The sequence below is a fragment of the Amblyraja radiata genome, chromosome 18 (assembly GCF_010909765.2).
Source record: "Amblyraja radiata isolate CabotCenter1 chromosome 18, sAmbRad1.1.pri, whole genome shotgun sequence".
In the NCBI taxonomy this organism is placed as follows: Eukaryota; Metazoa; Chordata; class Chondrichthyes; order Rajiformes; family Rajidae; genus Amblyraja; species Amblyraja radiata.
The window spans coordinates 5,216,367-5,240,614 of record NC_045973.1 but is presented as its reverse complement, the minus strand read 5'-3'; the positions used below and the strand labels follow the sequence as shown (position 1 = coordinate 5,240,614).

Below are 24,248 nucleotides of genomic sequence, written 5' to 3'. Positions count from 1 at the left end.
GGAGAGAAAGGAGCTGAAAATGAGAAAAAGTAAAGGATAAAATAACACTGTTACTTTGAAGACACAAGGAACTGCAGATGCTGGGATCTGCATAGAACACAAAATGCTGGAATAACTCAGCGGTCAGGCATCATCTCTGGAGGATATGGATAGGTGACGATTTACATAGAAACATAGAAAATAGGTGCAGGAGGAGGCCATTCGGCCCTTCGAGCCAGCACCGCCATTTATTGTGATCATGGCTGATCGTCCCAAATCAATAATCCATGCCTGCCTTCTCCCCATATCCCTTGATTCCACTAGCCCCTAGAGCTCTATCTGACTCTCTCTTAAATCCATCCAGTGATTTGGCCTCCACTGCCCTCTGTGGCAGGGAATTCCACAAATTCACAACTCTCAGGGTGAAACAGTTTTTCCTCACTTCAGTCTTAAATGGCCTCCCCTTTATTCTAAGACTATGGCCCCTGCTTCTGGACTCGTCGAACATTGGAACATTTTTCCTGCATCTAAATTGTCCAGATTTGGGTCAGAACCCTTTGGACTGATTGCAGTTTGAGAAAGTCGTGATGCCACATGTGAAAAAATTACAATGTCAGTAACTCAGACACATTTAAGAAAGTTCAAGCATCCGAGAAACCTATTTGATTGAACTTGTAATTGAAAATGCTCTTCAAAGAGGGGAAATGTGTAACATATTTTTAAGTAAATATGTATATGAAATTAGAGACAAGCATCTGCAGATGCTAGAACCTTGAGTAAAACAAAGTACCGGAGTCCCTCAGTGGGTCAGGCAGCATCTGTGGTGGGAATGATCAGGCAACATTTTGCTTTGGAATGCAGGTGTGGGGGAGTAAGAACCTGTAATCATCGATCAGTAGCCAAGCTTTGCCCTGCCCCCACCTATTTTCCATCCTTTTGTACCCCACTACAATCAGTCTGAAGAAAGGCTCTGAGCCGTAACGTTATTTGCCCGTTCTCTCCACAGCTGCTTCCTGGTCCACTGTGTAACCTCATAATTTTGTGTTCAACCTTGACACTAAGTTGTTAATTACTGCACTCAAATGCACAAATAAATCAATCCAGTCTGTTTTACTTTTAAATTGCATGCTGAATTGACTGTTGGAACAAGGGCATACATCAAAGAGTTAAAATATATAAATGTACCAGATCTCACTGGCATATGCTGGCATTTTTGAACAGAAACAATGACATTTAGCAATTTAAATGGCTGCAGTTCCGGACATCTGCACATGTATTGTTTGAAGTCCCAAAATTACAGAGAGATGGATGGTGCCTGCATCTGTCAGTGTGATCAACGTCACATAGCAGAGCATGCTGAAATCACCAGGCATATGCACTGGGAAGAACAGCACGATTGAAGATCCTTATTGATATCAATAGGCAGTGCAAAGCTGCGGTTGTAAGCCAAAGACAAAGGCAAGTTCCTTTATCCAAAATAATTAGTTTGACTTGCTTTAAAATTTTAGAAATTTGACTGCTTTTAAAATCTTATTTTTTTTGTAGTTGGATTTCAACAGAATAAATGCTTCTGAATGGCATGGATATTTAAAAATAATTAATTTGAATTCATCCACAGCTTCTACAGCTGGTAAAGCTTTATCTGCTGTCAGCTGTAAGGAAGCTTCAGAGCACCAGGAAAGCGTTGCTGCCCTGAGGCCAAGTCCAGAGAACCCAGGACATTTCCGGTCAGTGAGATAAGAAAGGGCCTGGCTCAAGCCAGCAAGGTCTTTCCCACTGCATGCTGTTCTGCTGACCACTACTCAAGGTGTGCTTGAGAGTATCAAAGCATCTAACTCAAAACACCTAAATCTTAAATCACCTTATTGCTACGTCTAGTGTTGAAATCCAGAATTCGGTGTATTTAAATCATGATCCACATTAAAATCGCATCTGCTACTTAAATTGAAAATGTTGGTATTTACTCCAGAGCAGTAAAACACATTTAGCTAAAAATGTAAGCTGTGAAAATTGGTGCAGGAATCAATGTGTACATTGGTTCACCAGAAAGCAATCAACTGGTGAATGTGGGTCTCATGCTCACTTCCATCACTCAAGTGAATGGGCAGCACTAACCACAGGTTCGTTGGCTCCATAGTTTGATACAGCACTGATGGCTTTTGGTGGTTTTTGTCAACATTTACTCCACATGGAATCATCACCACTGAAGAACAAATCTTCCCCAGACTGTCTCTTTTCAGCGACAGTTTCCAAGAGGTCTTAAATCTATCATGCAGTTTATGATAAAAACTCAAAGTACTGGAGGAAACCAGGGGGTTAGGCAGCCTCTGTGGGGGGACCCTTCCTCAGACTGGAGTAGTGGTGAGAAAGCTGGAATTGAGTGTTCCCTCCACAGAAGCTGCCTTACCCACTGAGTTCCTCCATCACTTTGGGTTTTTTTTGCTCAAGATTCCAGCATCTGCAGTTTCTTGTGTATGTAGTTTATGATGCTACTTCCTGGCTGTATTGCAGTGAACAACTACTGGATCGATGGATTCTAGAGAACAGATGTAAATTATCTTCAGGAAATAACTGGCTAAAAATGCTCTTGATATTAAATCTTGAGCTTATCAATCTTCTCCCTATTGTGGTACAATAAGAAATCTCAAAACAAGTCCAAGAAGCGTTCACCAAAAGAGTCCACCGTCTCCAAGATGAGAAGATGGCTGTTCAACGGCATTCCACAAAATTCTATTTCACCCAACTGACCAATTCCATTACATACTAAATGGGTTTTTACTAAAAAGGGCTGCAATGATTGCTTTGGCTTTTTTTGATAAACTGCTTGCTTGTACAATAAAAACAATCTTATTTAATCCACAAAGGACATAGATGTCTTAAAGTTTTACCCTTAGTGTAAATAATAAGTGTATAAATTATGCAGTTTTCTCACGTCCATAATAGAACATTCAATTATGTCAGCAGTTCCATTCAAATCAATTCATCAAGTTTTCCCCAATAAAAATAATCAAAAGTTATCAAAATGGCCTCCTTTGTGGCACCACCTTCTGCATGTGATATATACACTGCCAGTTCTCCATTTAATTTAGATAAGCATCTGTTCAAGAATAACCAATTATGACAACAGGGAACACAGCAATACATCATTGTATTGACTGTTCTGATGGATTCCTGCACGATCTCATAATATGCATCATCTATTAGTGTGACCCAGATAACAATATTTTTGAATAAATTGAAAACAGAATTGAAAATGAAAGAAAGAGAACTCCTAGGATAATGAATAGATGAAATCTGATTCCATTATAACGAATGGCAATCCAAGGACAGAATTGTATTCCTGAATTTTCTGTATGTACAAGTAATGAAGATTATTTTTAAGAAAGCTTGCATTTATCCGGTTTATTTCATAACCTTAAGACTTCTCAATTGCATTACGGATAATGCCTAAACGTGCATGGAAGTCTAGCCACTGTTCTACAGTCGGGCATTTGGCAGCATATTTGCTACACTAAGCTCCTACAAACAGCAATGCGTTAGATACCAGTTAATTGCTTTTGTGCTGGTAGCCAAAAATGAACAGTGGGTAGGTTAGCAGGAAACGGCCTTCCCACCTCATTGAAACAGTGTCATAGGACCTTAGAATCCAGGAAAGAGGACAAATAGGTCCTTAGTTCAGCCTTTCAATTAAAAGCAGCACCTCCAGTAAAATCTCATCTTCATTTCTGCACTGGAATATCAATCTAGATCAAACGCTCATTCCCATTGTGTGACTTGAACCCACATCCTTTTAACTCGGAGGTGACAATGTTACAAACCAAGCAACAAATGACAATTTTTCTCTTCACACAAAAGAAAATCTTAACAGGCAGAACAATCATGAGGCTATTTGGCACAGACTTTGTTGGAATTAATGCAAATAAAACTAACTCCAAATTTGAAAAGAAAGCAGAAAATGGTGGAAACACTCAGTATGATGGTACAGCATGTGTGCAAACAGAAACAGTTACTTTTCAGGTGGTGTTACAAGGAGTCTCTGACCTGAAGGATTAACCGTTTCTTTCCACACACGCTGTCTGAGCTGCTGAGTGTTTCCCACATTCTCAGTTTTTATTATGGGAATTAATAGCCAGAATACTGCTTCCTGCCATTAGAGTACTTGCGTTTTGCTTAGTTACATTAAAATGAAGCAAGACTACTTGCATCTGTCCAATGACCTGAAAATCCACACTGTACACAGATAAAATTGATTACAGGCTTCCTTTTTTTTTTGCAGTTCTCCCAGACTTCCCTCTATACATTCACAATGCATCCTCTCTTATTTTGAATAATCTTGATCATAACATCCATCAACCTCCTAAACCTGGAATTTTCCCATGAATTGGGATTGGGACACAGTCATACTGATCCATTATAATTTATTTGATATGTGCCTATGCAGTACAATAAGTATAAATAATAGGATGGCTAATTTTATTCAAGTATTCTGTGAAACCTGAAAGAGCATAGGAAACATAAAATTCAAGTTTGCATTAATTCCGGCTTCAATGCTAATATTTGAGATGCCTACGAGCTGAACCAAGTGGGAGGTGGGAGGTGGAATGCGGGTAGCTAGAGTGAATAGATGCTCCCACTCCTCGTCCGAAAATTAAGGTTGGTGGGCCTCGCAATTGACTGAAGCTGTACGAATGTTATCACCTGGAGTAAAATTCAACACCCTCTCCCCACTAACTTGATCAGAGATGTTCTACTTATGTTTGTAATATTGCTACATGTTTCCAACCTCATTTCACAGACCTGACTTCAATTTCTGCCACAAATCAACCGTAAGCAAAAAAGCCACATGGATTTCCAAGGGATGAATCACCATTATTCAAAAATCGCTTACTTTTGTCATGTAGGAGAGAGCAGGGTTTTGAGGTTTGGTGCCCACCTGCTTGTTTATCTTTATGCCAAAATTCTTAGTTATTAACAAACATCTATTATGCAACAATATCCATGAAAATTATTGGAACTCTCATAATTCACAAAGTATTTCCTCAGATCTTATCAAATTGTTTAGACTCCACTTTGTCTAAATAGGACATGATGCATAAGCCTTAAATGCCAGACAAACACAGCTTTAGTAAAAAAAAGTCTTCAAACAATCTCAACAAGAGGATGCTGCTGCCAGTGTCTCTAGGGATATGCTGAAGAAAGTGACAAGCTATTGATAATTATGTTCCCACTCGTTCCACCACTTCTAGCACCAATAGTTATCCAACACTGTAGAAAATATTTTGTTTGAAGGTTTGAACGAAATAGCACTATTCTAGGATGGAGACGGCTGGATATTAAAGTAATATTTCCATTTATAGGATCACAGTACTGGACGTTCATTTGGCATATTGTTTAGTGAAATACGAACGAAACATCCAGACACTGAATTGGAATTGGTTTATTATTAAAAAATGAGTACCGAGATATAGTGAAATCCTTTGCATGCCATCCAGGCAAACCATACATTCATTGCATCAAGGCAGTGCAAGAGATAAACAAAACATAATTCAGAATATAGTGTGACAGGTACAGAGAAAGTGCAGAGAAATAAAGCGTCAGTGCCACAATGAGGTACATTGGAAGATCAAGTTTCCATCCTTGCACTGTGTCACAATGGATCTTCCGTTTACCCATTTGTGGTTGAACAGTCCTTCATCTGATGGCATATCATCATCCTTCAAATGAAGGATCGTGCAGTATGTGCCAAACTTTGGGTTTATATTGTCACTGTGCACAAATCATCCTGCACAGAACTGCGGCATAATCCAAAATCTCCATATGTGCGAATTAAACTACAGCTGAATCTTACAGTGGTTTCTCTCTCTCATAAAATGAATCCATTTACAGGATAATAGTACTGGATGTTCATTTGGCACATTGGTTAATTATAGACGAAACATCGAAATACCTAGTTTGTGAATCAATGGATCTTCTGTCTACTCATTGCTGATGAATAAGAGGCAAGTAGAATGTCTGGGGTCTTCACCTACAGTTCATCGGTGAGGAGGTATTTTTTTAATAACATGGCTCCAACTTTTATTGTTGCATGCAGGTACAGCAAATATTTAGGATAGCAATTGTAATTAATGAAAGTATGTAAACTTTATGAAAGGCAAAGATAAGGTAGACAGTCAGAACCTTTATTCCAGGGTGCAAAGGTCACAGGCTTGATGGCATAGCTTTATGGTCAGAGAAAGAAAGTTTAAAGGAGATGCGAGGGGTAAGTTTTTTTAACACAGAAAGTAAAGGGTGACTAGACAGGTTGTCAGGGGTGGTGATGGAAGCAGATATGATAGCAGCTTTTAGATAGGCACATAGATATGCAGGGAATGGATGGATATGGATCACATGCAGGCAGATGAGATTTGTTTAACTTTGCATCACGTTCGGCATGACTGCGTAGGCCAAAGGGCCTGTCCCTGTGCTGTGTGCTCCCTGCTCCGTGTTTATTTAGGGTTCCGTTTACCGGTATCATGAAGGTCAAAGACCCAAGCAAGTCCACATAGTGATTGAGGCTCTTGTCATGAGGGAACACAAAGTTATAGCAGGGGTAATCATTTTGGCATTAAATGTGAATTTATCAAAAAGTTACGCTGAAGCAAAACTATAACCAAGAGACTTTTTAAAGAATTGTTGTTGTTACATGATAAACAACGAGCTGATTATCACTCCCCATTCTCTTACAGTATCTCCAGGGGCTAGTTCAATACTTTTCACTAAATGAGTATGTTATCCATTTTTCTTTCAAGATGTAACAGCTTATTCTATTGGCAATGCCTTCCATTAATCTGCAATATCCCCTCAGGGCCAGTAAGCATCATTGCGACTGATGAAGGGAAGATTAACCTATGTTCCTGCTTCCTTCAAGCTGGTACCCACTTAGATTATTCCCCACTTCTGTTGACACCAAGAAAATGGTAAGTAAAAAATCATGGGCCAGAACAGTATATTTTTATTCAGTTGGCATAATTCATTTGAGTGGAATGCTGGGCCTGAAACAACTGACCATAAGTTTTCTTGATATAAAAACGAAGACGCTCACTGAAATAAACATTCCTTTTGTGGAAATTAATAGAATTTGCACTTTCAGTGCAATTCATTTTACATTTACTTTTACATAAGTAACTTTCTCATGAATTATTCTGTACGATTAGCTTATTTTCAAAGTCATATTTCTAAAGCATTTGACCTCGTTATAAAAAACACTTTATGAAAATGTTTCATCACTTCATTTGGCGTTTTGTGTGCAGTTCTAGTCGTCCTGTTACAGGAAGGATGTGGAGGCTTTGGAGAGGGTGGAGAAGAGGTTTACCAGATTGTTGGTCTAAAGAAGGGTTTCGGCCCGAAACGTCGCCTATTTCCTTCGCTCCATAGATGCTGCTGCACCCGCTGAGTTTCCCCAGCAATTTTGTGTACCTTACCAGATTGTTGCCTGGATTAGAAGGTAATAGCTATAAGGTTGGACAAACTTGGATAAAACCTCTGGAATGTCAGAGGTTGAGGGGAGACCTGATAAAAGTATACAAAATTATATATATAAGGCGAATAGTCTAAACCTTGATCCCATGGTGGACATTTCAAGGACCAGAGTGCATAGCTTTAAGGTCAGATGGGGCAACAATTAAGGGAAACGTGCAGGTCAAGTTTTTATACAGATGGGTGGGTTCCTGGAAGCATTGCCAGGGGTGACGGAGGAAGCAGATACGATAGAGGGGTTTAAGATATTTTTAGATAGGCACATAGATATGTTAGAATGGAAGGATATGGATCACATGCAGCCAGAGGACATTAGTTTAACTTGGTATCATGTTCAGCCTGGACATTGTGGGTCAAAGGGCCTACTCCTGTGCTGTACTTCCATATGTTCTAACAAATGCCTTAGCTTGAAAAAAAGACATCACAAGAAATCAGGCAACGTGTCTGGATTGTGAGAGTATTAATGGATGGGCAGTTGTACAAGCAAACGATAGCTATAGCTAATATTGTAGCACAATGGCCACTGTGTCTGTAATGGCTGATTGATCACAAACTCGTGAACAGCCAGCAGCCCAGGCAACACCATAACTGCATTCTTCAAGTACCTACTCGTGAATCTGTGCCACCAATTACATTTAAATGTTAATTTTCCAATTATTTCATTATTCCCAGAGAACATAATTCTGCATTGGATGAAGTACGGTCTGTTTCCCCTTTGTGATGACATTGGATCATGAGTAAATTGATGATATTTCTGTTCAGCACTGAACTCTTCCGCAAATAAAAGTTTAACAAAAGTAAAAATAAGAACCCATAAAAATAAGTTACCACACTAAAATAATGACAAACCTATCTGAGTGCAGTAATATGGATCTTTCTGCTGCAAATTTGTTTTTAAGATGCTTTGTCTATCAGTAGAATAAATATATATTCAGAACATTATTAGGTTAGGCCAATTCACAAATATGAAATTTAATTTTATCTTATTCTGCTGCTATGAAGCATGAGGAAAAATAGTAGAATGACAAAATAGGAGCGGTCTTTGCATTTTGGAATGTAATCACTCTCATGCAGATGAGGGAGGCCCAATCATTAAAAGTTAAAGCAGGAAACCTGAGCGGGCAATGGGCCTAGCAAGAAGGGAGGAAACAATTTGCAAAGCTTGAGTGCGCAATGCTGTTCAGGAAGGTCAAAGAGATTATTATAATTACTGGGCCAGAATTTACAGTGGCACGGCTGTTGGTCACATTTTCGCCAGCCCTCTTCAGTTTGAAGCCATTCTGCCCACTAAATTGCCGAGAGTAAGAGCGGATGGCAGAGTAGCGAGGATAATAACATCTGGGACGTATGTAAATTGGACAGCAGCACAGCACATCTCATTAACCCAGAAGAATTAGGATTTAAGGACTGAGCAGTAGAACGATTTAAGGGGGAAGGTGAATGAAAGGGGGTGGCCAGATCTTGCTGGGCCAGTGCCACGTTATTGAAATTGTTGTGCATAGGCACGGCTCAGGATATGAAGGACCAATCTTGTTCGCCCAAAATATTTTGGACCCAACTACAATTTTACTTGTAGTTTACTTTAGATACACAGCTCAACAACAAACCCTTCGGCCGACCAAATCCACCCTGACCAGTGATCACCCAGTACATTAACATTATCCTACACACGAGGAACAATTTTACAATTTTTACTAAAGCCAATTAACCTACAAACCTACTTCTTTGGAGTGTGTGAGGAAACCGGAGTACCCGAAGAAAAACCACGCGGTCACAGGGAGAACGTACAAACTCCGTACAGACAGCAGCCAATGGTCAAGATTGAACCCATGTCTCTGGTGCTATAAGACTGCAACTATAATGTTACGCCGTTGTGCCAGGTTTCTTGACACCGGGCACTATGCCTCCCCCAACTTTATGAAAGCATTGAAAATAAATGTATGGTTTAAGTTTCTCATATTCAGGGACATGACATTTTTTTTAAATCAATGGAGTAAAAAAAATGTAAAGATTTTACGTTTCACACATTCCCAGCACGGTAGCAGGGAGGGCAGGAGTTTGTGGCAAGGTCATGGTATACTATACCCTTTGATACCATCTAGCTGTTTGTATGTAATGGTATAATGATGCCATTTAATGGTGACTTCATGAAGCCTCTCATTCCTGGGAAAGCATCCAACGTATCGAGGGAGGTAGCAGTCCATAATAACTTCAAAAACCTCTCTGATTTAATGAGAATCCATGTCCTACATTTTTCAGTTGTCATGCCTAAAATATCTGCACTGGATCTAGTTCATAGCTATCTTGCAATCACAAAAAAAGCATGCCATTCAGTGGAGGCCAGTGATGATTTATACAGTAAAATGCTGCTTTTGCAAAAATAATGGCACCTTGGCATCACTTGCATAACAACGTTTGTATATTTGCTTTTATCTGCACATCTGTCTCTCTGCTAAAGCTGCTCTTCAAATTTACACATCAAACAGTAGTGAGTACCACCAGCCTCATCAAAACACAGATAGCTTAATAGGCATTCTGTACACATGCCACCTGCATTTTTGAGTAAGTGGGTCATCGTCTTGCCCATGTTGGATGGTGACTTTCAACAGAATTGTTTTGGGTTAGACTGGCCCTTGTAGATAGAAGTGAAACTGACATTCAAGGAATTTGTTTAGTAGCTTATTGTCAGGTACAGTGAAAAGCTTTTTTTTAAGATAACGACTTCAAGGTTTCCTCTACAAAACAGGGACTTCACAATGCTGTTAAAAAAAACTAGCAATGAGCTGGTTGGCTCTATATTCTCAGATCTAACAATCATCGTCCTCCACTGTGCTGATTTTCACAAAGTGCATTATCTCTTGTACATTGTTAAGCAGAAAATCTCCACGATGTAGGCCAAGTAACTACCATTATAAACTGAGAAACTCAGAGTGGCCAGTACATGTAGACTTACTTGATATCCCAAACATAAATATTTTGAAAAATCACCGCCATTTTTAGGATGTTAGCTTCCCTAGATGTTTTTAATGTTTATCGTCTTTTTTGAGTTTCATGTGTGTGATAGTCTAAAATAACATGAACCAAGTTTTATAAGTTAAATTTACGATTGCTGGAACTGATATTTATACAAATGTTGTACTATTGATACAAGTGTCCCTTATGATTGGAATAATGTACAAGTACATGTCTAGGACCAAGCATTGATGCTTCCAAATTACATTGCTGGAATTGGCAAAAGACTGATGAGAGTTCAATGGAGCGCAGGTCACCATAGCAGTATTCCCATTGCAATCACTTCCTTTACATTGTAATGCTACGTCACCAAATATGCTGGCCCTATTTGAAACTGACACTTATAGAGTCTTTCATATCTCCTTTAGTCTATGGAGGGTGCCTTACATGTAGCCTACACTCTCTTGCTGCGTTTGAAAAACGCAGCTAAATAATAATAATAATAATAATAATAATAATGGATGGGATTTATATAGCGCCTTTCTAGAATACTCAATGAATCTTTATGCTTCACAAGTGTGCGGAGCTCAGCAAGAATTGCTGCATTTCTTTTCCTGTGGACAAACCGATCCGGATTCTTGCCCAAAGCCAGGACTTACCAGGTTGTGATCATTCTTTTTGGTGAAGGTTTGCTCCTTTTCCCCTTCATCTTTTGTCCAGCTGTATGAGATGAGATAATTTATAATGGGAGGGTGGTAGATGGTTTCTGGTCTGCTCCATGTGACGAGCAAAGCTGACCTGTTCATGGGCTGCACCGTCATATTCACTGGTGGGCTGCTGCACACTGGAAGGCAATAAGAAACACATAACACATATCACCAGACATTTGTCTTGCAAACAGAACTTCCCCTCTTCAAGAAAAAATGCATAGCAATGAGATTTTTGAAATGCCATTTCAGAATGGACTGCATTAACCTTGAAATGATAATCTTCTCAAATCCTACAGCTAAATGTTTTTCATCACTTGCTGTTTATAACAGCAATCAATATAATTTATTGCTTGGTAGGGGAAAGGAAACAATGTTAAAACACCCGCATTATCATAATGCGTGTACTGCATGATCTGTGTAAGAATATAAAACATTTGAAGCTCACAGATTTGTACATCAATAAGAATGAGATATAATGCTTTCTGGATTTACTGAAAATACCGCATTTCTATAATCTAAAGTGGTCCAGATATGGCAACATGCTCCAAGGGTCAAACGCAGACTAGCACCATGAATTATTAAGTCACTTTGGGAAAACTAAGTTAATTGGAAGCAAGCTTAATATTTAAAAATAAGTGGCCTAGATTGTCCATTGTAATAGCCAGGTGATAGATTTTGCTTTGAGTTGAACACTAAAATGAAACAATGATAAAGTGTTGATGTAACAACTGAGAATTAACACCAGAGAGCTAAATTCTGGGTATTATGTTGGCCTTTTGAAAAAGTCTGAAAGAAAAAGGTATACTCCAAGCCTTTAAAAAAAGTTATAAATGTGATTTTAAATAATAACTATTCAAACATTTGCACTGAAATAAATTAATTACACATTTTAAACATATCACAATATTCCATAAATAAAGACATCTCTGTAGATTGTTTTTAAAAATTTGTAAATACAAATTAACTTTCAACGTAGAACTACAATTGGTTATTTGGATTATTTAGGAGATTATTTTCCCTTCTCTCATCAGTTTATCACACGTTATCTCATGGTCCAATTTCTTAGCAATCACCCACCTTCTTGGCCTTTGGCAGTACCTTTATACAACAAGGTGTGAACATTACGAGGTCAGGCTTCCAAGTTTGTTCTGTCAAAGAAGCAATGATGTGATTCTCTACAACCCCAAATTAGTAACTGAATGCAAGAAATTACGAAGTTCCAAACCATTTCTTTCTGAAGGTAAATGTTTGCACAAGGCTTGGAAACTCATTACGCCATCATTCTGGTAAAACAACTTCCTGATTTTCTCAAAGGCAAAATGATTTAGTAGTTGCTCAGCAGCAGAAATGGATCACCTTTCCACTCCTCTGCCACCTTGCTACATCTAAACATTCATGACTTGCTTCCATTGCAAACATATTTATAGTCGGAAGTCGTGGAGGGGAGGGAGGACAGGGAGGTTATCAGATTCCTATTGGTACATGGATTTTTGAACATGATTATCACAATCACATGCTGAACTAAAGAATCATTCACTAGCATTTTTGATAAAGCAAAAATACCCAACAATAAACACCCAAGTTTGCACAAAAGCAAAAGGCACAACTAATTAATTATACTCGCAAACAGGAAAGCCAGATGAACATTCCCCAGTAAATCTATGATTTACAATAAACTCTAATAATCCTGCGTCCCTGGAAATTGGTGATGCCAGATTGGCAGATTTTCTGGAATAATGGATATTTCTCAGAATAATATCCCAACACACTTGTAATTTGGAGCAAAACATAAAGTGCTTGAGGTGTCAGTAGGTCAGGTAGTACCTGGGGCTGTCTCTCCTCACTACTCCAATCAGTCTGAAAGATGGGATGAAACATTGTCTGTCCGTTCTTTCCCCAAATGCTGCCTGACCTGCTTCATTCCTCCAGCACTTTTGTGTTTTACTCAAGGTTCCAGCGTCTGTAGTCTCTTGTGACTGCACTTGTAATTTACTTGTTTTTAATGTCACAGAGGTGGATAACATATTTTTCAGCGAGCTCAGTGAATTTAAAGGGAGTTTGGGAACAAGGATCCCAGTGAGTTTAAAAGGAGCACTGAAAATTGTGTCCATGTGACTTTAAAGGGAGGCTGAAAAATGGGGTCCTGGTGTTTTAAAAAGGAAAGTATTGTATTGTATTCAAATTTATTGTCTGTCTCAGTTAGAGACAACGAAATGAATTTCCCTTACAGGCAGTATCATAAAAATAAAAATAAATAAATAATAATAAATAATAAAACATATTAAAAATAAAATAGAATTAAAAAAAAAAGCCAAACACTGAAAGTCCACGACACAACATAACACAGTGGCACCAAGGTGAGGAAGGCACCATAGTCCAGCCAGCCTACCCTCCGGCAGAAACACTGGGCTTTAGTGAGTTTCAAAGGAGTGCAGGAACACTGTTCTGGTGAGTTTAAAGGAAGTGTCAGAAATAGGGTCCTGATATGTTCATAGGGAGTGTGGAAATCTGCACAAAATATACAATTTCTTGGTTCATTAATACAGGAACAATTTATTTCCATGATTTTATTTTTTAAACAAGTGTCAATAAAAGTCAACTTCAAATGTTAAAACTAACATTTGAAGCTGACTTTTATTGACATTTGTTTAAAAAATATAATCATGGAAATAAATTGTTCCTGTATTAATTCCAACTAAATATTCACTCCAACTAAAACATATAATATTTAGTTGGAATGAATCCTTTGGGCAACCAACAAATTGCAGGTGATATTTTGGTCAGTAGATGGCAGTGTGAGACTAAATATTGCCAATAGCATCAACCCCCTCCCCCTCCCCCTCCCTTTGTATTCAGCAGTCAAGATCAATTTCTGTACTTTCTATATCTAATTCTGACTATATTCGCATGAAGTTTTTGATTGAAACAGTTTATTTCATCAAACCTGCTGCACCCTAATTGTAGAATCAACACAGCCACATAATCCTGTGCTTGTCCACATTCTTGCTCTATGCTGAATCAAAAGATGTTTTTTTTAACAGGAGCCCTTTCCCAGATTTTCAGAACACCTTGAGCATCTTCGGTGTTCCAGTATGAAGACTCTGCATTCAACCAAGCCCAAAGTACCTCAGCGTGAAATGCAATTCCTTCAAGAATGAATTAAAACCATGTCTGCTGCTCATTTACATTTTAAAACAATTAGCTATGCTAGCATACAACTTCATTAAATATAATGACAATTACACAAGTTTATTGATTTATCTCCAGAAGCAAATACAAAAAATACCCAGTGACTGTGCGTTCTGTGACCAATAGCCCAGAGCACTTACATGCTGTGGGTCAATTTTATTTTCATGTAATTGGGCTTACTCTCATGGTGTTTAAGTTAAATGGTGAAAATAACCACAATTCATTAACCGAGATTAGAATTCCTGAATTACTTCTTCCCCGCCAATGAAGTTTAAAGTATAAGTGCCCTCACCTACAATAAGAAAGAAAACAAGAATAACTTGCGTGAACTTTTTAAATGGCACCATCATGTTTGAAAATGTTTGCATAATCAAAGTAATTTGTGCAACTGAACCACTTTCATTGCTTTATGGCCCATGTGTTCTCTTTGTACAGTTGGCTGGAACCCAGGCAAGGAAAAATACATGAATTCCACATTCTTGAAAATTATTTTCTTGAAAAGAACTTGGCAACAGATGGGCACACTGGAGAATTTAGTGGGTCAGGCAGCTTCTGTGAAACATAGAAAATAGGTGCAGGAGTAGGCCATTCGGCCCTTCGAGGCAATGGCCATCCTTGGAGGCAATGGACAGGTTACATTTTGGATCGGGACACTTCTTCAGACCCGATCTAAAACATTGTCTGTCCATTCCCTCCAAAGATGGTGCCTGATCCGCTGAGTTTCTCTCACACTTTTGTTTTGTTTTAGATTCCAGCATCTGCAGTTCCTTGCGTCTGCACTGGAGAATTGTCTGGAGGAGCATGTGATACACTACTGAGAACAATAAATATAACATGTACAGAACATCGCTCTCCTTCTGTACTACATTCTTAAATAAATCACAAGTGGAAGTGATGTGGTCTCGTTACATGTGATGTGTTCATTGTTGTTAGTCCTCAGTAAAGAATGTACTCATGTTTTGAAGCTCCTACTGTTTTCCTGAGACAAAAGTAGGGAGAAATTTCAGGTATAGAGGATATTGGTGAGGTCACATCTGGAGTACTGCTATCCTTATTCATGGAAGGATGTTAATATCTCAGGAACTGCTTCTTCCCCTCTGTAATCGGGCTTCTGAATGGTCCTTCCATAAGCCAGGGTATGATCCGATTCACCTCTACCTCATTATGAACATTTGACTTTGTCTACATAATTGATGCACTACAATGCTGAGAATGCACTCAGTATCTTTATCTTTATTATATCTATTGCACTTGAGTTTGACTTGATTGTATCCATGTGTAGCATATCTGATCTGTTGAGATAGAATGCAAAACAAAGCTTTTCACTGTACCCTTGGTACACGTGACAATAATAACCCTAAACGTATACCTAAACTTACAATAGACAATAGACAATAGGTGCAGGAGTAGGTCATTCAGCCCTTCGAGCCAGCACCGCCATTCACTGTGATCATGGCTGATCATCCACAATCAGTACCCCGTTCCTGCCTTCTCCCCATAACCCATGACTCCGCTATCTTTAAGAGCTCTTTCTAACTCTCCCTTGAATCGGGAGATCAAGAGAATCGGCCTCCATTGCCTTCTGAGGCAGAGAATTCCACAGATTCACAACTCTCTGGGTGAAAAAATATTTCCTCATCTCCGTTCTAAATGGCCTACCCCTTATTCTTAAACTGTGGCCCCTGGTTCTGCACTCACCCAACATCGGGAACATGTTTTCAGTCTCTAGTGTGTCCAAATCCCTTAATAATCTTATGTTTCAATGAGATCTCCTCTCATCCTTCTAAATTCCAGTGTATACAAGTCCAGTCGCTCCATTCTTTAAACATATGACATCCCAGTTCTTCCTGTTCTTGCCACCAAAGTGGATAACCTCATATGTATCCACATTAAACTGCATCTGCCATGCATCTGCCCACTCACCCAACCTGTACAAGTCACCCTGTATCCTCATAGCATCCTCCTCACAGTTCACACTGCCACCCAGCTTTGTGTCATCTGCAAATTTGCTAATGTTACTTTTAATCCCTTCACCTAAATCATTAATGTATATTGTAAATAGCTGTGGTCCCAGCACCGAGCCTTGTGGTACCCCACTAGTCACTGCCTGCCATTCTGAAAGGGACCCGTTCATCACTACTCTTTGTTTCCTGTCTGCCAACCAATTTTCTATCCATGCCAGTATCCTACCCCCAATACCATGTGTTCACATTTTGCCCACTAATTTCCTATGTGGGACCTTATCAAAGGCTTTCTGAAAGTCCAGGTATACTACATCCACTGGTCCTCTCATGTCCATTTTCCTAGTTATATCCTCAAAAAATTCCAGAAGATTAGTCAAGCATGATTTCCCTTTGTAAATGCATGCTGACTCGGATCAATCCTGTTTCTGCTATCCAAATGTGCCGCTTTTTCATCTTTTATAATTGACTCCAGCATCTTCCCCACCACCGATGTCAGGCTAACTGGTTTATAATACTGTTTTCTCTCTCCCTCCGTTCTTAAAAAGTGGGATAGCATTAGCTACCCTCCAATCCCCAGGAACTGATCCTGAATCTGTAGAACATTGGAAAATGATCACCAATGCAACCATGATTTCTAGAGCCACCTCCTTAAGTACCCTGGGATGCAGACCCAGGCCCTGGGGATTTATCAGCTCTCAGTCCCATCAGTCTACCCAACACCATTTCCTGCCTAATGTGAATTTCCTTCAGTTCCTCCATCACCCTAGGTCCTCTGGTCCACTTGAACATCTGGGAGATTGTTTGTGTCTTCCTTAGTGAAGACAGATCCAAAGTACCTGTTCAACTCGTCTGCCATTTCCTTGGTCCCCATTATAAATTCACCTGTTTCTGTCTTCAAGGGACCTACATTTGCGTTCTCATTTTTTCCTCTTCACATACTAAAATAAGCTTTTACTATATTCTTGGCTAGCTTACCTTCACACCTCATCTTTTCTCCCTGTATTGCCTTTTTAGTTATCTTGTGTTGCTCTTTAAAATTTTCCCAATCCTTGAATTCCCTTACAGCTAATATATTGGCAGTACTTAGAGAAGTTTGACTTTACTGATACCTGGATGGGCTGTCATTGCCCATTGATAGCCACATAGGTAGATGCCACATAGGCACCCTAAGCATGTACAAGTGAACAAGCGAGCCTTTCACAGAAAGGGTGAAAATACTCTTCAGTTGAAGATGGAATAAGGTATTGTAAAGGCATAGAATACTGTTGTAGGGAGCTATTTAATTTTGACGATGATTTTAATTTTGGGCTCGGAGACCTTTCACACACTTACTAATCGAGCAGGCGTACAGACAGACAAAAATGTTCGATTCACAGTAGGTCCAGAAATGAGAGGATTATTTCAAAGCTTACCCATATGTAATTGAAATAGCAAAGAATTACATGTTCAATGTAAGAAATCAAAGAGCAAAAGAAGCATTGTAGCATCGATTTATCCAGGGAGTGTTGCCAGATAGATTTGTGTGTGATTTAAGTGACAAATGGATTTGGTACAAATTGTTAAGCATGCAGAGTTTTACATTTGACCTGGTTTGCGAAATTACAACCTGAATGGAAATGCCAAGGAATTCTGCTCATCATGAGGCAGAAACATGACTGCAGCTTAGAGTCATAAGTCAGCAGTGAAGGATCGATGGCTGAAACAAGGCCAGCATCACAAGGATGGGTGGTGCAGATTCTTGCTACAGATAGATTTGTTCAAGGCAAAATAAGCCTAACATAAAGCACTAAGCAGGCTCTTCGGCCCAACTTGTCCATTCCAACTAAGATGCCCCATCAAAAAGCATGCTGCCTGACCATCAAAGGACTTTGTGTCCTTTTATAGCCCATCTAAGCAAGTCCCATTCGCCCGCAGTTAGCCCTTATCCTCTAAACCAGTCCAAGAATCTTTTAAATCCATATACCTGAGTGAACATAATAGACATTTATGAAAAAATAACAAACACAGTTAGTGAGGGGTGCAGTCGATATTGTATGTAAGTTCAAGTTCACATTTATTGTCACATGCACCAATTAAGGTACCATATTTGAGTTACCGTACAGCTATACAATTAAAAGAACACAATACACGATAGAACTTAACATAAACATCCACCACAGTGATCACTGTGATGTAAGGCAATAAAGTTCAGTCAGTCTTCCTCTTTTTGTTTGGGACCTTGTTTGGGGCCTTGACCCTCCGTAGTCGCCGCTACGGGCGGCCCGATGTACAGGCCCTCTCGTCGGGATGATCGAAGCTCTGCTTCGGGCTTGGAGTGCCCGAAACGGCCACTTTCTTACCGGAGACCGCGGCTTCTGGTTAACCCCGGCAAGGGATCCCTGGCTCCGGGGTGGTAAGTCCACGCCCGTAGCTAGAAGCTCCGCAGACCGCGGCCTCACGATGTTAAAGTCAGCAAGCCGGTGGTCGGATCCTTTCTTCTGGGTCCGCGATGGAAGTCCACGCCATGCTGAAGCTCTGGGCCGTCTCTGGGAAAGGCCGCACCAATCCAAGTTGTTAGACCACGAGGGAGGCGAAAATGCGACTGAGAGAAAAGTCGCATTTCCGTCGAGGTAAGTGACTGGAAACGATTTCCCCCTATTCCCCCCCCCCCCCCCCCCACATAAAAACACACCAAGAAACATTAACACATACATTTAGACATACTAAAAAAACAAATATAGTCAAAATGACTGACACTCTGCTGTGAGGCAGCCCCTTTTGTAAGGGCTTACAAAAGGCATTTGCTAGGTTCGACATAATAATAATAATGGATGGGATTTATATAGCGCCTTTCTAATACTCAAGGCGCTTTACATCGCATTATTCATTCACTCCTCAGTCACACTCGGAGGTGGTAAGCTACTTCTGTAGCCATAGCTGCCCTGGGGCAGACTGACGGAAGCGTGGCTGCCAATCTGCGCCTACGGCCCCTCCGACCACCACCAATCACTCACACACATTTACACACAGGCAAAGGTGGGTGAAGTGTCTTGCCCAAGGACACAACGACAGTATGCACTCCAAGCGGGATTCGAACCGGCTACCTTCCGGTTGCCAGCCGAACACTTAGCCCATTGTGCCATTTGCCATAGTACACTTGTCCTTGTAAACATCAAGGAAGAAAAGAGGCTGTGGCAGATGGATAGAAAATTGGCTAAGGTAACAGGTTACAGGGAGGCAGAAGAAAAAGTTATTTTATCAGACCGGAAAGAAGTTTCCCAAGAGTTTATACCAGGACCATTGGTTTGCTTAACATTTGTTATTGATACATACATTGCTGTATAGAATGCAATTTCCTAATATACAGATTATACATTTGGAAGCACATTGAATTGTTAAGAGACTAGTAATAGACTTTAAGGCTGTTTGGCAGGCTGGTGAATGGACAAGTATGTGGCAGATGAAGTTCAATGGTGACAAAATTGAAATGTTAGATTTTGGTAAGAAGAATGAGAAGAGCAACATAAACTAGAGAACGTTGTTCTAAAAGGGGTACAGAACTGGGAAATCTGAGAGAGTGTACGTGCATGCACTACTCATGCAGGCAGGGCAGATTGAGAACATGGTTAAAAGAGGTTATACATTCTGAAGGATTACAAACAAAGGCACAAAGTACAAGCGTGAGGAAGGCATGACAAACCTTTATAAAACACTTGTTCAATTACAACCGGTGTTTGTGTCCACAACTGGAATCCACGTTTTATGAAAGATGTAGAGAGGGTGTAGAAGAGATTGACTAAAATGATTCCAGAGGTGAGGAACTCTAGTTATGCAGATGGACTGAAGAAACTATGGTTGTTATCATTGGAACTGAGGAAGTTGGGAGGAGATTTCATAAAGATATTTCAAGTCATGTTCAGTAGAGGCAGGGGAGATAAGAAAAACTGTTCCATTGGCGGAGGAACCAGGAACTGGGGATATAAAATGAGGGTGATTGGCAAAAGAACCAAAAGGTAACCTGAAGAAAAGCATTGTTGCACAGCTTATGGTTAGCGTTTGGAATGCGTTGCTCGGGGGTAGTGGTGGAGGCAGATTCAATTGTAGTGTTCAAAAGACTGAAAAGGCTTTAAAGGCTTATTGTATCCATTTTGTAAATTTGTGACCCCATGTACTGGAAGAAGGGGAACAAAGTGCTGGGATGGAGATCCACACCCAGAACAATTGAACAAAGCATCGCTACAAATGCAACATCTGCACAGGGAGGTCATTTGAAAGATTTGTCAACAGGACAATACAGAGAGAGCCAACATAACATCGAAGCTAATTCAAAAATAGCAGATCTGAACCAACCTCCATGAATAGCATAGGTAAGAAAACTTTCAAGATAAAAGTATATACACATGACCACGCTTCAGAAAGAAATATGGATACTGCAGGATCAGCTTAGAGATACCTGCTGCAGGAAATTCAACTATTTACTTTTACTAAGACATTTAGAGTCAAAATGTACTTGGGCGAGATTAAAAAAAGTATCAGTTCAAATGAAATACATTTGATAGGATTGTATTGACCAATCATCAGAATTGCCAGTGGTTCCAGCTAACTGGGTTTAGGTTTATTATTGTCACGTGTACCATGGCACAATGAAAAGCTTAGTTTTGCATGCTAACCAAACAGATTCCATCGGGTGCCACCGTCAGCGATGGCAGCCTCGCCAACGGTCTGTCTGTCTTTTTGTCTCCTTTGTTATTTTATGTGTGTTTTAAAAGTATGTGTTAATGTTCTCTGGTTTGTTTTATGTGGGGTGTGGTGGGTGAGGAGCGGTCGGGGGAAACCTTTTTCTCAAACTCTTACATTGCTGGAGATGCGATTGTATTCCGGATCGTATCTCCGGTCTCTCTGCGGCCTAACATCATGGATCTGGAGGCCTTGCTCGAGACTGATTTTGAGCCCCACCGTGGGGCCGTGGACTTACCATCGGAGCCTGCGATCCCTTTCCTGGGATCAACGCTCCAACCGCGGCCTGCGGATTTCACCATCGAGGAGCTCGCAGTCTCGGGTAGAGGCTGATGTTGGGAAGCTCCAAAGTCGCAGGAGGTTCGACCAGCCCCAACCTGGGGTCCGATCACCCGCTGCGGGGGAGCTGAGATCCCACCCCAATGCGGGAGCTTGATCGCCCCGATGCAGAGGGCCCGACCACCGGCTACGGGAGCCAAGATCGTCCCGTCAACGAAAGGCTCGAGGTCCCTGACCGCGGGAGTGCAAAGAAGGAAAGAGATTGAACTTTCTTTTCGCCTCCCATCACAGTGAGGAATGTGGAGGAGTCACTGTGGTGAATGTTTATGTTAAAATGTATTTTGTGTGTTTTGTTGCTTTTTATTGGTATGACTGCATGGCAAATCAAATTCCTCGTATGTTGCAAAACATACTTGGCTAATAAAGTATGATTGTGATTATGGGATCAGATACTATACATAAAAACAATCAAGCCAAATGCAGAATATAGTGCTCAGCATTGTAGTGCACCAGTTCCATAGACAAAGTCCGCACCGAGCAACTGAAAGTACTGGGCATGAATCGTCTATGAGAGCTGAAAATCAATTACAGAGTTATGTTTAATGTCTGTGAAATTGGCGCTTGGAATCACTTTGAGCAAATCTGAAGAAATCTTGTCTTAGAGGCCCATATACATCAAGCCTGATGCCAAACCAATACATCAATGCCACCAATGCTGAAAGGGCAGGAAGACAAAGAGCTGGGAAAGTAGAGAAGAATGCAGCCATTGAAAATTCAAAGCGAAGGGGCATTCTCAATCATGATGGCAAGTCTGTCTGGTAAGATGGATAGATCATGTGGTGACTGTCAAGTGACATTCAAGCAGCCGATCAATGCCAATTACCAACAATGCAAGGGATGTAGCAGGAACCAAGTTCTTCCCAAACTTAAATGTAGACAAAAAGATTCATGTATATAGAGGTGTGGAACTGCGGATTGCCGTTATTGAAGTGAGCAAGCTTTTTGTTTCTATTGGGAACATCTTGATTTTAGATCCCCAAACCCTGAGATGTGTTACTTTAAATCGGATAAGTGATGTAAGTATGAAGCATATTGAGAGCGGCCCTGTGTATTGGCCAGATAATGTCAAAGATCTAGAAGATTTAGTATCAGTGCATATTGTCTGTCCAAAGGGCAGAACAAAAGCACCAAAGAGACCGCAGAGATACGAAGTGGCCAACGCAACCATTTCACAGAGTCCATATCAACAACCGTCTAGTCTTTGTCGACGCTCATTGAAAATGAATTGAGTTTGAACATGGGCCAGAACACACAGTTGAGGAGTTCAAGTTAATTTTTGCAACCCATGGTATTGCTGAATAGTTGGTGCCACATATTGGGCCTTAATTCACATCAAGTCTGCTTGAATGTTTCATGAGTTGCAATGGTATCAATTATTTATTATCATGTCCACGCTATTCAGCTTTTGAAGGTACATCTGAAAGGTCTGTATATATTCTTAAGGAAGCCTTGAAGAGACAAGTTTTCCTAAGGTGTTTGGTTAAACATGAATCACTATTTAATGAACTTCTTGTTCAAGTAATGTACCACATTCTACCACAGGGTTCACTGCAGCAGACCAGTCTTGCATCACTGACTTCAAATAGACTTGAATTTACGACAGCCTAGCTTTGAGGAGAGCATGGACAGCAGCTGAAACTAAAGCTAAATCATGATTCACATTCAACAACACTGTTAAGCAGCTCAGACAGCAGAAGAAAGTGACAGCATTAAGACTGATGAACAAACATAATAAACAGAAGTGGATATTATCGAGATTGTACCGGCCTGCAGTGCTAACAATGTCTTGTTTAAACTTGAGGAAAGGGCGGAATTGTCCATGTTGACCAAATAATGCCAGTCAAACATACTCGATTGTACTGAAAAAATGATGATGAATTTATTATAGAAGTGGATAAAGAACCAATTCCTGACCAGGAGAGACATATGCCAATGGTAAGTTGAATAAAAGACAAAGTGCTGAGGAACTCACTGGGTCAGGCAGCATTCGTGGAGGGAATGGATAGGCGACCTTTCGTGTCAGGACATCATATGTTAAAATAATTATAATGTCAGAAACTCAGACATATTTAAGTTAGTCAAATGTCTGAGAATACTAATGGACAAACTGAATTTGTAATTGAAAACCTTTGTCAAACAGGGGAAATGTGCAGCATATTTTTAAGTAAATATGTAAATGAATGAAGACATACAAGGTACTAAAGATGCTGGAATCTTGAGTAAAACATAAAATGTTGGATTAACTCAGTGGGTCAGGCAGCATCTGTAGAAGGAATGATAGGTGACGTCTTGGGTCAGGACCATTCTTCAGACTGAAGAAGAGTCCCAATCCGAAATATTGCCTAGACATTCCTTCCAACAGATGTTGCCCCTGACTTACTTGTTACTCCAGCACTTTACATTTTGCTATAAATTAAATTACATGTGCATGTGACAAAAACAATGCCATAATACATGTGACATAGGCACATATGCAGGTTGTTGCAATATCCTTTATAATTGGAAGTTTCTGCTATGTAAATATCAGGTAAACAAAACTTGGTTGAAAAACTAATAATAATAATAATAATAATAATAATAATAATAATAACTTTATTTATAGAGCACTTTAAAAACAACCACTGTTGCAACAAAGTGCTGTACATGACTAATCATGAACAAAAAAAAATTATTACAAGACAATAAAAACATTAAAAACACTAAAACAGGAGCAAAGTCTCATGCAGGGTCAAAAGCCAAGGAATAGAAAAGGGTTTTAAGACTGGTTTTGAAGATGGACATACTACCTCTACATGCCTCTAAATATTCCACAAAACTTCAAATCAGAGGCATTGTTTTTACCAATATGACCAGTGGATCTAACTTCATAACTCATTTCAAGAAC

The 24,248-nt window shown here is 39.9% G+C and overlaps 1 protein-coding gene across 1 annotated transcript in view; it reads right to left on the bottom strand.

The window, feature by feature from the left end:
- The window catches only part of ptprg (protein tyrosine phosphatase receptor type G), a 535,498-nt gene that overhangs the window by 107,299 nt on the left and 403,951 nt on the right, over positions 1-24,248 (bottom strand). The window contains exon 9 of the mRNA XM_033036632.1: positions 11,106-11,290. Coding sequence (XP_032892523.1) covers positions 11,106-11,290 — 185 coding nt within the window. The remainder of the gene's footprint in view (positions 1-11,105; positions 11,291-24,248) is intronic.